Source organism: Callospermophilus lateralis, chromosome 4, assembly GCF_048772815.1.
Source record: "Callospermophilus lateralis isolate mCalLat2 chromosome 4, mCalLat2.hap1, whole genome shotgun sequence".
Taxonomy (NCBI): Eukaryota; Metazoa; Chordata; class Mammalia; order Rodentia; family Sciuridae; genus Callospermophilus; species Callospermophilus lateralis.
Window position 1 is genome coordinate 18,863,529 of NC_135308.1, and position 17,037 is coordinate 18,880,565.

Below are 17,037 nucleotides of genomic sequence, written 5' to 3' on the forward strand. Positions count from 1 at the left end.
TTAGTTTTTTTTAGTGAGTGCTATCAGTCTTTTAATTGCCTCTTTCCAACTCTAGACTTTAACCTTCTCAGGGCAAAAATCATGATAGATGCCACAGAAAGGGCAAAAGAGGGAGACTGTGCCCTCAAAAATCTCTACCTTCACAGAAGGAAACGAGACATAAGGAGAGTTGTTGCAGTTCATATGCCCTCCATACAGGCAAGATCCACAGCCATGGATTCAACCAACTGCAGATGAAAAATATTTTTAATTAATTTTTTTAAATTTATATATGACAGCAGAATGCATTACAATTCTTATTACACATATAGAGAACGATTTTTCATATCTCTGGTTATATACAAAGTATATTCACACCAATTCCTGTCTTTGTACATGTACTTTGGATAATAATGTCCATCACATTCCACCATGATTTATGACCCCATGTCTTCTCCCTTCCCCTCCCACCTACCTCTGCCTATCTAGAGGTTGCCTATTCCTCCCATGCTCCCCCTCCCTACTCCACTATGAGTCAGCCTCCTTATATTAGAGAAAACATTCAGCATTTTGGTTTTTTGGGATTGGCTGACTTCACTTAGCATTATCTTCTCTAAGTCCATCCATTTACCTACAAATGCCATGATTTTATTCTCCTTTATTGCTAAGTAATATTCCATTGTGTATATATGCCACATTATTCTTGAGAGAGAGAGAGAATGAATCTTTTTTTGTAGATGGACACAATACAATGCCTTTATTTTTATGTGGTGCTGAGAATCGAACCCGGGTCCCACCTGTGCTAGGTGAGTACTCTACTGCTGAGCCACAATCCCAGCCCCTATGCCACATTTTTTAATCCATTCATCTATTGAAGGGCACCTAGGTTCCTTCCACAGTTTATCTATTGTGAATTTTGCTACTATAAACATTGATGTGACTGTGTCCCTGTAGTATGCTGTTTTTAAGTCCTATGGATATAGGCCGAGGAGAGGAACAGCTGGGTCAAATGGCGGTTCCATTCCCAATTTTCTAAGAAATCTCCATACTGTTTTCCATATTGGCTGTACCAATTTGCAGTCCCACCAGCAGTATATGAGTGTACCTTTTTCTCCACATCCTGGCCAATACTTATTGTTTTTTGTATTCTTGAAAGCAGCCATTCTGGAGTGAGATGAAATCTTAGAGTAGTTTCAATTTGCATTTCTCTAATTGCTAGCAATGATGAACATTTTTTCATATATTTGTTGATTATATATCATCCTCTGAGAAGTGTCTGTTCAAGTCCTTGGCCCATTTATTGATTGGGTTATTGGGTTTTTGATGTTTGGCTTTTTGAGTTCTTTATATACCCTAGAGATTAGTGCTCTATCCGATGTGTGAGGATTAAAGATTTGCTCCCAAGATGTAGGCTCTCTATTCACCTCACTGATTGTTTCTTTTGCTGAGAAGAAGTTTTTTAGTATGAATCCATCCCATTGATTGATTCTTGATTTTAATTCTTGTGCCAAAGGAGTCTTATTAAGGAAGTTGGGGCCTAATCCCACATGATGTAGATTAGGAACTACTTTTTCTTCTATTAGACGCAAGGTCTCTGGTTTTATGCCTAGGTCCTTGATCCATTTTGAGTTGACTTTTGTGCATGGTGAGAGATAGGGGTTTAATTTCATTTTGTTGCATATGGATTTCCAATTTTCCCAGCACTCTTTGTTGAAGAGGCTATCTTTTCTCCAATGTACATTTTTGGCACCTTTGTCTAATATAAGATAATTGTAATTTTATGGGTTAGTCTCTGTGTCCTCTATTCTGTACCATTGTTCTACCAGTCTGTTTTGATGCCAATACCATGCTGTTTTTGTTACTATTGCTCTGTAGTATAGTTTGAGATCTGGTACAGTGATGCCACCTGCTTCATTCTTCCTGCTAAGAATTGCTTTAGCTATTCTGGGTTTCTTATTTTTCCAGATGAATTTTATGATTGCCTTTTCTATTTCTATGAGGAATGTCATTGGGGTTTTGATCAGAATTGCATTAAATCTGTATAGTGCTTTTGGTAGTGTAATCATTTTGATAATATTAATTCTACCTATCCAAGAGCAAGGTAGATCTTTCCATCTTCTAAGGTCTTCTTTGATTTCTTTCTTTACAGTTCTATGATTTTCATTATATAGATCTTTCACTGCTTTTGATTCCCAAGTATTCCTTTTTTTGTTTGTTTGTTTGGTTGGTTGGTTTTGAGGCTATTGTAAATGGGGTAGTTTTCCTCGTTTCTATTTCTGAGGATTTATCACTGATATACAAATGCTTTTGATTTATAGGTGTTGATTTTATATCCTGCTACTTTGCTGAATGCATTTACTAGTTCTAGAAGTTTTCTGGTGGAACTTTTAGGGTCTTCTAGGTATAGAATCATATCATCAGCAAATAGTGCCAATTTGAGTTCTTCTTTTCCTATGTGTATCCCTTTAATTTCTTTTATCTGTCTAATTGCTCTGGCCAGTGTTTCAAGAACTATGTTAAATAGAAGTGGTGAAAGAGAGCATCCTTGTCTTGTTCCAGTTTTTAGAGAGAATGCCTTCAATTTTTCTCCATTTAGAATGATGTTGGCCTGGGGCTTAGCATAGATAGCCTTTATGATGTTGAGATATGTTCCTGTTATCCCTAATTTTTCTAGTGTTTTGAAATGAAAGGATGCTGTATTTTGTCAAATGCTTTTTCTGTGTCTATGGAGATGATCCTATAATTCTTATCTTTAAGTCTATTGATGTGATGAATTACATTTATTGATTTCTGTATGCTGAACAAACCTTGCATCCCTGAAATTAATCCCTCTTGATTGTGGTGCACGATCTTTTTGATATGTTTTTGTATCTGACTTGCCAGAATTTTATTGAAATTCTTGCATCTATGTTCATTAGAAATATTGGTCTGAAGTTTTCTTTTTTTTGATGTGTCTTTGCCTGGTTTTGGAATCAGGGTGATATTGGCCCCATAGAATGAGTTTGAAAGTGCACCCTCTTTTTCTATTTCCTGATAAATTGAAGAGTATTGGTATTAGTTCTTCTTTAAAGGTCTTGTAGAACTCAGCTATGTATTTACCTGCTCCTAGCTTTTCTTGGTTGGTAGACTTCTGATGGTGTCTCCCATTTTGTCGCTTGAAATTGATCTGTTTAAATTGTGTATATCATCCTGATTCAATTTGGGCAAATTATATGACTCTAGAAATTTGTCAATGCCTTCGATATTTTCTATTTTATTGGAGTACAAGTTTTCAAAATAATTTCTAATTATCTTCTGTATTTCTGTAGTGTCTGTTGTGATATTTTCTTTTTCATCACATATGTTAGTAATTTGAGCTTTCTCCTTCTCTTCATTAGTATGGCTAAGGGTCTGTCAGTTTTATTTATTTTTTCAAAGAACCAACTTTTTGTTCTGTCAATTTTTTCAATTGTTTCTTTTGTTTCAATTTTATTGATTTCAGCTCTGGTTTTAATTACTTCCTGTCTTCTGCTGCTTTTGGTGTTGACTTGCTCTTCTTTTTCTAGGGCTTTGAGATGTAATGTTAAGTCATTTATTTGTTGACTTTTTCTTCTTATAAGGAATGAACTCCATGCAATGAACTTTCCTCTTAGAACTGCTTTCATAGTGTCCCAGAGATTTTGATATTTTGTATCTGTGTTCTCATTTACCTCTAAAATTTTTTTAATCTTCTCCTTGATGTCTTCTGCAACCCATTGTTCATTCAGTAGCATATTATTTAGTTTCCAGGTGTTGGATTAGCTTTTCTTATTTTATTGTTGATTTCTAATTTAATTTCATTATGATCTGATAGAATGCAGGGTAGTATCTATACTTTTTTATATTTGCTAAGAGTTGCTTTGTGGCAACATATATGGTCTATTTTAGAGAAGGATCAATGTGCTGCTGAGAATAAAGTGTATTATCTCATTGAAGGATGAAATATTCTATGTATGTCAGTTAAGTCTAAGTTATTGACTATATTATTTACTTCTATAGTTTCTTTGTTCAGCTTTTGTTGCAAGATCTATCTAGTGATGAAAGAGGTGTGTTAAAGTCACCCAAAATTATTGTGTTGTGGTCTATTTGACTCTTGAATTTGAGAAGAGTTTGTCTGATGAACATAGACGCTCCATTGTTTGGGGCATATATATTTATAATTGTTAAGTCTTATTGGTGTATAGTTCCCTTGAGTAGTATGTAGTGTTTTTCTTTATCCCTTTTGATTGTAGCTTAATGTCTACTTTATTTGATATGAGGATGGAAACCTCTACTTGATTCTGCAGTCCATGTGGTTGGGTATGATTTTTCCCAACCCTTCACCTACAGTCTGTTAATGTCTTTTGCTATGAGATGAGTCTCTTGGAGGCAGCATATTGTTGGGTGTTTTTTTTTTTTTTTAATCCAATCTGCTGGTCTATGTCTTTTGATTGGTTATTTTAAGCCATTAACATTCGGGGTTATTATTGAGACATGATTTGTATTCCCAGTCATTTTTGTTTTAGTATTTAACGTGACTTGGTTTCTACTCTGATTAAATTTTCCTTGAGTATAATACTTCCCTCTGATGATTCTCACCATTGTTTTTTATTTCCTCTTCGTGGAATATTTTGCTGAGGATGTTCTATAGTGCGGACTTTCTAGTTGTAAATTCTTTTAACTTTTGTTTATCTTGGAAGGTTTTTATTTCATCATCAAATCTAAAGCTTAATTTTGCTGAATATAAGATTCTTGGTTGGCATCCATTTTCTTTCAGAGCTAGGTATATGTTGTTCCATGATCTCCTGGCTTTGAGGGTCCAGGTTGAAAAATCTGCTGAGATATGAGTTGGTCTCCCCCTATATGTGATCTGATTCCTCTCTCTTGTGGCTTTTAAGATTCTATCCTTATTCTGTATTCAAGGCATTTTCATTATAATGTGCCTTGGTGTAGATCTGCTGTAATTTTGTATATTTGGTGTCCTGTAAGCCTCTTGTATTTGGTTTTCCAATTTGTTCTTTATGCTTGGGAAATTTTCTGATATTATCTCATTGAAGAGATTGTGCATTCCTTTAGTTTGAAACTCTGTGCCTTCCTCTATCCCAATAACTCTTAGATTTGGTCTTTTGATGCTGTCCCATAATTCTTAGATGTTCTGTTCATAGTTTCTTGCTATCTTCACTGTGTGATCAATCTTATTTTCCAGATTATATACTTTGTCTTCATTATCTGACATTATTTCTTCCAAGAGAGCTAGTCTGTTGATTATGTATTCTATTGAGTTTTTAATTTGGTTTATTGTATCCTTCATTTCAAGGATTTCTGACTGATTTTTTTTTTTTTTTGGGAGTCTCTATCTCTTTTTAAAAAAAAAAAAATTATTTATTTATTTATAGGTATAGATGGACACAACACAATGCCTTTATTTTTATGTGCTGCTGAGGATCAAACCCGGGTCCCACCCATGCTAGGCGAGTGCTCTACCACTAAGCCACAATCCCAGCCCTCTATCTCTTTCTTGAAGTAATCTTTTGCTACCTGTATTTACTTTCTTATCTCTTTGTTGGAGTGATCGATTTTTGCCTGTATTTGCTCATTTATGTCATTCTTTAATTCACAGATCATTTTAATTATGAACCTTCTAAACTCCTTCTCTGACATTTCATCAACTTTGCTGTCTATGGGTTCTATTATTATAGTATCCTGATCTATTTGGGGCACTTTCCTCCCTTGTTTTTTCATGTTGTCTATGTGTCTTTCCTTCTTGCAGTGTGGATCTGAGATATTACAGTTTCTACCCTATATTCTTGTAGTACCTATGCAGATTGCCTGTACCTCACCTTGATGTTGGGCTTCCAGACCCTGCTGGTGTCCCTCAATGTATGCTACTGCAACTAAAGGTGGTCACTGTAATAGCCAAGGTAACTCGAGATAATAGCTGTGGTGCCTCAAGATGAAAGCAATGTCTTACAGACTGAGGGGCTGGGGAAATAGCTCAGTTGGTAGAGTGCTTGCCTAGCATGCACAAAGTCCTGGGTTCAATCCCCAGCACTGCCAAAAAAAAGAAGGAAAGATAATAGAAGAAACACAATTCCAAATTTAAACTTTGCCTTTGGTCTTTGAATTAATCTCAAAATCAACAGTGGACCACATGACTTACGAAATAACACAACTCTGGGCCATCAGTGTGATTAGGCTAATAAAGTTGGGGATTTTTCTCCATCCAGTGCTTATACTGATGTTGGAATTCCTAACTGATCACAACACAACAGTACAAGCTTCCTGGCTTAAACCAATGGGCATTGCTAAAAATTATAAAATGATAAAATAAAATAAAAGTGATACTCTTTTTCAGTCATGTGCCACCACACCCAGTTAAAAAAAAAAAAAAAAAAAAAAAAAACCTTTTTAAATGTTTTGGTGAATAAGATATTCTTGAGCAAGACACAAACTATAAAAAATGATAATAGGTTTAAAAGCATAAAAAATATTTTCATATCTTAAAAATAAAGCAGACATGGCAAAATTAAAGACAAGAAACAGACTTAAGATAATAAAATATATGTTACATCTTATTTAAATTTTTTTTCTTTATTTCTAATAAGTTTAAACCCTTGGGTATAGAGATCCATATAATGCATAATCAGACACTCATTGCATATTTTGGATATGGCCATGTATAAGTAAGTATCTGCAAATAGGTGAGGAAGTTACAAATGCTCAAATAGAAACTGTGCAAAGAATATGAACGAATAATTCAAAGAGCAAACCATATAAAATGAAATCATATTTTTAACTTCAAGTTGGGGAAAAGAAATTGAAAAAGAGTGTTTAGTAAAGAATCAAGGAAACAGACCTTTAATATAGTATTGTATACATGCAAATCCTAGGGAAATTTTTGAAAGAATAGTATTTTGAAATTTTATAGATCATTCATATAGATCATTTTATAGATCATTTTATAGATCATTCTCCTTATAGAAATTTTTCCATGAAAAATATCTATACCTGTGTGCAAAGTTATGTTTATAAAAATCTTTTCTGCTGCATTGTTGATAATGATGAAAAATGAGAAAGAAACCAAATGTGCACCCACTGAAGAGTAGTCAGTCACTTGAGTGGTGGTAGAGACATATTCTAAAACACTATATTGTCATTAACCAGAATAAGCTTAGACCAACATGCACTGGTATGGAAAAGTCCCAAGACACACTTTAACCCCCTTGATGGTATCCTTTATATTTCATATTTTTAAATGTACATTCCTATAACACTAAATTTTGTGTCCAAGATTCTGTTCTACAGAAACAGAAAAGCTATTACCATCTAAGCAATATCTCCAAAATTACTATGAAATGTTAAATAAATAAATAAATAAAATTTTAAAAGGCAAAAATTAAAAATATCAGAAATCTGTACAAAACCAGAAGATTTTAAAGAACTCACTCATCCCTCGCCCAACCCTGTTCTGCTACAGGAATACAGAAGATTATAATTAAGAAAAATAAATAAATAATCTAGAGACTGTGAGGAGGTCATCTTGAAAACACATTCAGAGGAAGCTGAAACCTTAGAGGAAAGACTCTGAAAAATTATTAACCTGAAATAAACAGTGGATGAAGAATTTAAGATAAGTTACAGTGCAAAGATGTGAAATCTCTCTTTCTCTAGGTGTCTGTAGAATTATAATTGTCTCTTCTACATCTGTAAAGGTTTAAATATTTGGCATTTGTCTAAGTACTCAGTGGAAGAAAGACAGAGGTTACTCACAACAAGATAGTGCTCTGATTTTCCCAGTGGAAGTACTGGTTCCTTTCTAAATACATGAGCTCTATTTTGGGGGGCCTGAAATCAAAATTTTCATGGTTGAATTGTTAACACATTATCTTTATGTGGTTTAGATTTCTAGTTTAAGCCAGTGGAGATTGCTAAAAACTACGATACAAGGTTTCAGTACATTAAAAGGTGCTCCAGTTGTATGTTGACAACCTGGCTCGCAGATTCCAGGAAATTTCAAGTCAAAAGCCACAGAGATTTTACCCTCAACCTGTGTATAGTCATAGCCAGATATCAACATTACTATTTTTTCCTTCAAAAAATGAAATATACCCTATCTTTACTCTCTTAAAGTTATGTAAACATACATTGATTCTACCTTTCAGTCTTTCATGTTCTTTTCCCATGTACACAATAAGGTGGAAATTCAATTATGTCAATTTTTTTAAAAAATTAGGCCAGCCACAATGGTGCACACTTGTAATACCAGCAGCAAACCTCAGCAATTTAGAGAGGCCTTAAGCAAGTTAGTGAGACCCCCATCTCAAAATAAAATATTTTTTTAAAGGGGTAAGGATGTGGCCCAGTGGTAAACACCCCAGGTTCAATCCCTGGTATCAAAAAAAAAAAAAAAAAAAAAAAAAGATAGCACTACTCCATTTTTGCCAGTGTGAAATACATTGTTCCAGGTACATATAAGGATTTTGGTAAGTTTTAACAAGTCTCACTCACATATACTTGATTCTAAAATAATTATTGCTCTGCAAGCTGTCTTTGGATTACAGTATGCTAAGCCAATGTTTGTTTTCTACTGTAGGTGAAGAAGCTTTTGGTGGTTCATGGAGCTTCCATTCACCAACCTAGAAGTGGCATTCATTTTACTGGCTTTTGTTATCTTTTCCTTATTTACCCTGGCTTCCATCTACACTAGCCCGGATGACAAGAATGAAGGTAAAGAGAGAGAACTCTTTGTGGCTGCCCTCTGTTTCCTTTCTCTTCACCACCATCTTCTGTATTGTTGAATTTGTTTTGGTTTCTATTCTGTATGTGAGGATGAGTTTCTTTTGTTTTGTAACATGTATGTGTGTTTTCACTCAACATATGGAAAGGAAAAGGATCTGAATTTTTTTTAAATAAGTTCTTGTCAAAGCCCAAACATTTGAAAAATATGTAGAAGTATTTTTAAAACCCTATACCACACATGTTTTGCTCATTGCCAATAATAATTGTTAACAACAGAAGTATATAATTTAAATGGTTGTGCTTGGTAGTTCAGAGCCCACCAAGTTTCATGCAAAATTGATGATAACTGGAGGAGCATTATGTTTTAAGACCAAAAAATATATATATATATTTATGTGTAAATACATGCCAAGGAAATTATATGTATTTGTAGAGAATAAGATAAAAGCATACAAATCAAATTTTGCTTGTTTTTCCTAGTCAACCCCACCCACCCACACACATGCAAGAGTGCGCACCCACACGCACACACATACATATTAATTCTTAGCTGTAAAAGAAGTACCATCTGTTAAATAAAAGACTTTTCTCTGTCTTATAGACATATGCTACCTAGAAAATGAAAGCCACAGCAAATAGACATTCTAATTCATGCTGACACAGTTTGGGAAACTTTTTCTGCTTCACAAATTGTTTACATTGCTTTAATTTAAAGTGGGTTTGACTGAAAGAAAGAATAAAACCAAAATAGCAGTACTTTAACTGGATAATAATGTATTTTCTCTCACATGGGAAAGGAAGCCTGGAGGAAGTGAGTTCAAGACTGACATGGCACTCTGTGATGCCCTGGACCCAGTACTACCTGGGTGATCTGCTAGCAGATCAACCTATAGCATCCCTATCATGGCCAGGATGGCTGACCCATCTTTTGCTACCTGTTATGCATGCCAGTTAGTCAAAAGAAAGAAAAAATAAGAATGGCTCACTGTCTCCTTTCAAAGCACCTGCAAAGTTTGCATGTGCCATTTTCTTCTGTCCAGCCTTTAGAACACAGCTAAGAGAAGTTTGAATATGTAATTTTTATTCCTAGAGGTAATATGCCCAGCTAGAATTTTGAATGTGTGATCCTAAAGGAAGAAAAGTAAAATCATCAGTGCCTATCACACATGTGCCCCTAGTCATGCGATCATTACACACCTGGTAGTCATGAATCAGGGAAGATTTGAGCTTGAAAAAAATGTTTAGAGTCCATGTCCAGGTGATCTCTTGATTCTTAACCAGACAGGTGTCATGAAAGACACCTGTCTGGTTAATCACCTGAGGCTAATCACAGACCTAGTGAATATACATTTCTAGGTGTGACACTTTGCCATAAGTCTTTAAACAAGTTCCCCACATTAGTCTAGCTTTCGTACCTGACCGAGAAGTACAGAATCAGGAATTCAATTAGTAGAATATCCAAAATTAGAACACAAGTCCCCTATCCCCAACTCCAGGATCACTACCCCATATTCTACACTACATTTTCTATCTAATTAGAACCCATGAGCATGAGGACCAAAAGGATTGAACCAGCCATAGAAATTTAACTTGCCAATGTATTTTCACATTCAGTTTTTCATAACTTTTTCTCCAGCTCTATTCCTTCTATATCTGATGTTCATTTCCCAAGTTAAAGCTCCTCCGTTTGAACACTATTACACTCAGCAGGGTAGATCACTGACAAAATTACAACTGCTTGCTAACAGATTCCCAACAAAGAACATTTTTACCATAGCATTTATGTCTCCTCACAACCAGCAGAACAGACATAAGCACAATTTTATTTGAAAATACAAAAGATGTACACTTTCTTATGTGATAAGGTCTATGAATGAAATCTATCTTCATTAAAATAGCAGAACTAGGGCTAGAGATATAGCTCAGTTGGTAGAGTACTTGCCTCATATGAACAAGGTCCTGGGTTCAATGTTCAGCACCATACACACACACAAAAAAAAAAAGGGACTATTTTAATTTTTTTCTTAGCACCAGTACAGCATTGCAGAAGTCACTAGTAATAAACTTAAAAGGTCCTGATTTAATTTAACACACATTTGTTGAAAATATAAGTTAAATAATGGAGGATCCAAAGATGGATAGGACTTGGATCCCCCCACCCAACTCTGATAGTATAGTGGAAAATTCAAGTGTGCAACTAGATAAAAATGGAGTAAATGGAATACCAGTGGTTCTTATTAAGGATGATAAGATTAGAATGGAAAGATCTTCCTCAGGGACATTGAGATGGGTTTCACAGAAGAGACAGTCATCTTGGTGCAATTGGATGTTGAAATAGATCTGGACAAAGTAGAATAGGGTAGGGTGTAGTGGGATGAATTCCAAGCATAAAATTCTAATTCAAATTCTACCAAATTATAAAATTAATTCTTCAAATTGAGTCATATTTATTCAATATATAAAATGAGCTATAATTGGAAACGTGCTTAAGTCCAACAAGAAACTCAGAAGAACTGACAATTGGCCAGAAACTTTTCAATCCTTTCCGAGGTGAAGAGATAAGGTGAGCCTTTTAATGGTATTGCCCTTAAACCTAAGGGATGAAGGCCCAACACCTCAATGTCCACTTTGGGGTAGAGGTTTTCAAACTCTAATGTGCACAGAAATCATCCAAGATTTTGTAGAGAAATTGACTATGTTTGAGTGAACAATAAAGAAGTTCCTTCAATAAGTTTTTTTTTAAAGTAGACTATGACTCAGTAGATCTTGGTGGGGCCTGAGTTTTCATTTCTAACAGTGACCATGATCCTTCACAGGATGACTTCAGCCACTGATGTACACAACCCTAAGCCTTAGAGTGGCCAAGGTCACCTGTGGGCAAAGGTGAGGAGGGAGTTTGACTGGGGTGTTCACGTACCCACAAGCAAAGCCCTTCATGGTGCAAGACAGAGACAGTGTTGGGACAAGAAGGGGCCACAGACACTCTTATACTACTCTTGCCTTGGTTTCCACAGATGTTCAGAGCCTGCAGGTTCAGATTTAAGAAAATATGTTTTTGGTTTAGAAGAGTTCATAGTCATTCTTTACAAATCAGAATATTTTCATATTTTAAGATCTCTACAAGTCTTAATAGTTTATGAATTCACTATCTCATTTCTAATTAACATTTTCAATTATTTTACTCCACAACTTTATAGAAGGGATTAATTAAGATAATTTCCTTTGTTAAAAAGAATAGTATGATTTTGTTATTAAACCCTCCTGGGTTCATGCCCTGCTATTTGGTAACTCTGTGACTTAGGGCAAATTGCACATTATCAAAGACATCATTCTGTCATTTGAATATTGAGTATAATAATATAATAGTACCTGCTTCATGGAGTTTAAGTGAGAATTAAATTAAATAAAGCATTTAACAGAGGTTTATTGGAGTTTTCTTCTCTGGCTTCTCCATGATTAGTATAGAAAAATAAGGGTCATTATAAGATAAAGGAAATATTTCCTATAGAACCAATACAATTTGTACTCAACCAATATACTAGGTCAATGTTTTTGTTTTAAATATCAAGCAATAAAATAAATTCAATTTAAATTAACTTCAGAGAAACATCACATATCTTACAAAAGTCTAATGTTAGAGAAGGGTTAGGGCTACCTGAATCCTTTAAGCAAAGCCATTGAAAATAAACACCAAATAGAATCAGACATCTATCAAATGAAAAAGAAAAAGACATTCAGGTGCTTCAAAAAAGAATGAAATGAATATTGAAGGATTGAAAGATACCTCAGAAAACTGATAAACATTTGAATATTTTTCAAAAATGGTATCCTCTATAAAGTAGGGCAATGAAAATCACAAATAACACTATTACTGAATGAAGCTGTGACATAAGTATGTCAAAAAAGGTGATCCAAATCAACATCTCAACTCATCTTTGTTCTAAAATTAGTTTATACTTGCTATTACAAACTGTATTGATTATATAAGTACTATATTTATTAAATAATAAACTGTTTTTTAGATAAATGATAATTTTATCTTCATTTTTAGTTTCAATTTTCCAGATAGAATTCATTTGAACTTTTTTTTTTTCCTTTCTTCTACTAAATTTTGTCATCATTCAAGTTCACTTTTTTTTTTTTTTTTTTTTTTTGTACTGGAGATTGAACCCAGGGGTGCTTAACCACTGAGCCACATCCCAGCCCTTTTTAATAGTTTATTTAGAGACAGGGTCTTGCTAAGTTGCTTAGGGCCTTCCTAAGATTCCGAGGCTGGCTTTGAACTATCCTCCAGCCTCAGCCTCCCAAGCCACTGTGCCAAGCTCAACTAGATCCACTTTAAATGACCTTTTCCAGTACCATTTATTTTCAGATTAAAAACAAGTTTCCTGTTACAGAGTTATATGTGCTATCATCAGTTATCATCTAAGAAATTAGTTGAAGGCATGCTCATTAATCTAGTTACTGGTAGAAAGTGTTCTGAAAATGTAGTTCTTTGCTTTACAGCCAGCCCAGAGAATAAAACTGATAATACTGAACATTACCTTAGCTCTGCACTTCTGAAAAACAGCTATGGTTAAGATACATACACCTAACCCTCTTCTTCCAAAATTCCTTCACTCTCATGTACAGGAAGTGGCTTTACCCAAAAAAACTACCTTTTCCCATATGAAGTGGATAAGATTCACTGTCCACTTTTCCCACGACCTCTGTAAGACTTAGAAGGAATCCCTTGTTGACCTGAGACAGGGACAAACACAGACTTTTCCTTTTTTGCCTACAACTACTGACAAGGACAGATGCAGACCTTCTAATGCCCTGTCCTTTGTCATATTGAGATTAGAACTATTTGTCTCCTTGAAACTAGCTGGATACAGAGATAAACATTTCCTGTGCAACTGATAGCAAAGCAATCTCAAGTGTAAATCACCCAGCTGTAACTTTTCTACTTCTTCCTATAAGACACTAAAGTAAAACTACCCTGCCGGGGCACTTTATCTTTGGATTTGAAGAGCTGTCTGTACCCAATAGCCTGGATAAGACTCTTATTTGTTCTTTTTACCTTTTTCTTTTTTTTTCCTCTCTCTCTGTTTTGTCCTTCACAAAACATGGCCTGGTCCCTCTATATGATAATGTCAAATGGGTATGATTAAAGACAATATAGTAGCTTAGTAAGACTATGTTCATGACTGTAAAATCTCATTAGGGACTATGGCTCAGTGACTTTGGAACTTGTCTCATTTTTTGGAACCCACTTCCAGATCCCCTCTTCTCTACCCACAACATACCCTCATGTGTACAAAAGAAATACTAGTTTCTTAACAGTACTTAGCCTCACCTCAGGTGACATACTCCAATACTTTGTATTCTGTTTTTCACTTTAATAAGGCTGATGAAAGTCTACTAAGTGAACCACCTGATTCATTAAATATTTACAGATTCTAAGCTCTAAACTCAGACACTAGCACCAGGTATAACTCAGAAGACCATTTCCAAACTACATGTTCATCTTCTATGTAGAAATCTTCACTAATTTACTATTGCCTACGAAGTGAAATGAAGAGTACCCAAAGGCTCTGAGGCATTCTTCCAAGTAGAAAATTTCTATTACCGATCAGTAATGCTCTCCTCCTCTTTTTCTACCTGAATCTTATGTATCATTCAAGGCTAAATTCATTTCCTCTCTTCTTTAATCATTGTAATCACAAATGAGTACTCATCCTATGGAATGTTTATAGTACATATTTATATATCACTAATTTGCTGCTTATCTTTATCATTTTGTACTATTTGCTATCTTTGTATGAATGGAAATTTAACTACAAAATAATAAGACCATTATTCCATAATTTGCTGGAATTGTCTGACCATTCAGCAAGTGTAGTTTTACTCTGTGCTATTTGCAGGGAGGCACTGTGCTGGGTGTGGAGTGGAAATGAAAAATTAACTAATCACCAGTCTTCCCCTTAGAATTTTATGAAAGAGATAAACAGATAGAAAATACATGATGATAACTATGTCCACAGAAAAATGAAATCCAATGTTTCCCTATTAACCCTTCCCTTATAAGGCCAAAAATAAAGCAACAAACTAGCAAAATTGAATTTTTAAGAATAAAAACATTTTGTATGTTACATTTTGTAAGTTCCATCATGCACAGATTTACTGTTTTAGTCACTGCTCTTCCTAGCACTTAAAACACTACCTCAGACATAGACAGTTCTCCATAACTCAGTACTAAATGAATTGTTATGCTTTTTTCTCCAAGCAAGCTCAATATCTGCATTCCAAACTCATTAGCACCCACATTGTCTTTCTCACTAATTCTGTAGTTCTTCCCTACTGATTCTTCCCCAATAATTGTTTACATTACTTTATGAATATTATTTAATTTTAAATCTAAACATATGAGGCAGATATTTTTACTATATCTAAAATCCCAAAATAAGACCCATTAGAATCCTGTCTATAAATTTTCATGTACTTGCGAATGAGCAGGACCATCATGATAGGCTGATTTGTGTACAAAGATATTATCTGAGCTATTTATAAACCTCCTTCTAGAAAACCACCAATCAATTCAGAATAGCACAAATTAGCAGAGACTTTTCATAGTGGTATTCCATGTTTGTTGGATCACCCATCAGTAATATTCAGGTTTGATATATTCATGAACTGAAAATGCATTTTAATCTCAGTCAAATAAAACATAAATAGGATGAGTATACTGCTGGGCAGAAGAAATTATATATTGTATACCAATGTCAAATTTGGGGGTGGAGGCATAGCTCAGTGATACAGCACTTGCCTAGCATACATAAGGCCCTAGGTTTGATTCCCAGCACCATGAAAAAACAAAGATAGGTAGATAGACAGACTGATAGACAGAGTTCCATTTTTAACATTATCCAGACCACTATTTTGTTTTATGTCCTTGAATTATAAAGAATTGTTTCCATCCATTTAATTGTTCTTGAAATTTCAAATTTAATACTTTCAAGCTGCAGTATCAGTTTAGAAAAGATTAGTAAAACAGTCTCTTTGTATCTTTGGAGAATAGCACATAGTGATGCAGTAGTAGCAGCTTTTTCCTGCCAGAATTATGTTGTTGTCCACCTGCACATCCGGCCCTGTCTTTGAAAGCTGGTCTAATGACCAGTAGGAAGTGATAAAATGTAAGTGACCCATCAGGAAATTATAAAGATATTCTGGGTAGGTAATGATCCTTCATCAAAGGTGTGTCCAACCTCCTGACAAACAATAGCCACCCAACATCCCTGTGCTAGACACTCCCTTCCAGGACAGCCATAGGCACTACCAGGTAGACAGACTTAAAGACTTCATCCATGACGCACACAGGTCTAGAGAGAGAAATGAAGCCCAAAGCTGGTGGACCAACAATCCAAATGAGGATTAATTTCAAATTATTAGAATACTTTCATTAGATTTCAAAACTTTGTTTGTTAAGAATTCATTTAGCTATTTCAGTTACTATTGTCTAATTGTGTCAATATGACCAAAAAGCCCTAAAATGCTTTCTACCTGACGACACTAGATGGAGAGGTCAGTAGAAAATAATATTTAAAATATGTATATTAGAAAGAGATGGGAAAGGGTCAGAGTTCCATTCCTGCTACTTACTCACAGTGTGGGCTCAACTAAGTTATATAAATGTTCCCAGATTCACTTATTTATATAAAAATTAATGAAGATAATATATTACCCCTACAGGACTGTTGTAAGAATTAAAATGTGGGAGTATAAAATGCAATGATATATTGAAAACACAACACTACATGTCATAAACATTTCTTGATTTTGTTGTCATTTTGCTGGTTTTGTTCCAATTGTTCAGTTTGTGTCTGTTTTTTGTAAGCTGTTGTAGCCTGTGGCTCTGTCACTCTAACAGCCTGTAGGTAGACTGTCTGCTGCCTCCTGCATTGATCTGTTTGCTATTGTCAACCAAATACTCTTGGCATTTGTCTACACTGTTTATTCAACCCCAAACAAATGGAGTTTGTTGAAAGAAGTCTCATTTCTATCTGGTCTTGTTTTGGGTTGGTCTTTGGGGGAGGGTCGTGTTGTTTTTTGGTTTGGTTGGTATGGTTTTTGAATTTTGTTTTTTATGGTTGTCTGTGACAACTGAGTGAGAAGTATTTGTTGAGTACCTGCTACTCAGCCTGTAACAGACATTACAGCACATCAAAAGAAGAAAGTGTGCTTCCTATGTTCTAGAAAGATTTGCTAGTTAGCAAATAAATAAATAAATAAAATCTTTTTTTGTTCCAGGCACACTTATGAATTCTAGAACTGGGTGGTCAT

General features: G+C 34.8%; 1 protein-coding gene across 1 annotated transcript; it reads left to right on the forward strand.

Annotated features, from left to right (window-relative positions):
• Positions 1-8,591: 8,591 nt before the first annotated feature.
• Positions 8,592-8,774, forward strand: Smim31 (small integral membrane protein 31). Its single transcript, XM_076855253.1, has one exon. The coding sequence runs from the start codon at positions 8,592-8,594 to the stop codon at positions 8,772-8,774; it is 183 nt and encodes a 60-aa protein (XP_076711368.1).
• The last annotated feature ends 8,263 nt before the right edge of the window (positions 8,775-17,037 follow it).

Coding starts and splice junctions, on each gene's coding strand:
- Smim31 (XM_076855253.1), top strand. CDS start 8,592: ATGGAGCTTCCATTCACCAACCTAGAAGTGGCATTCATTTTACTGGCT.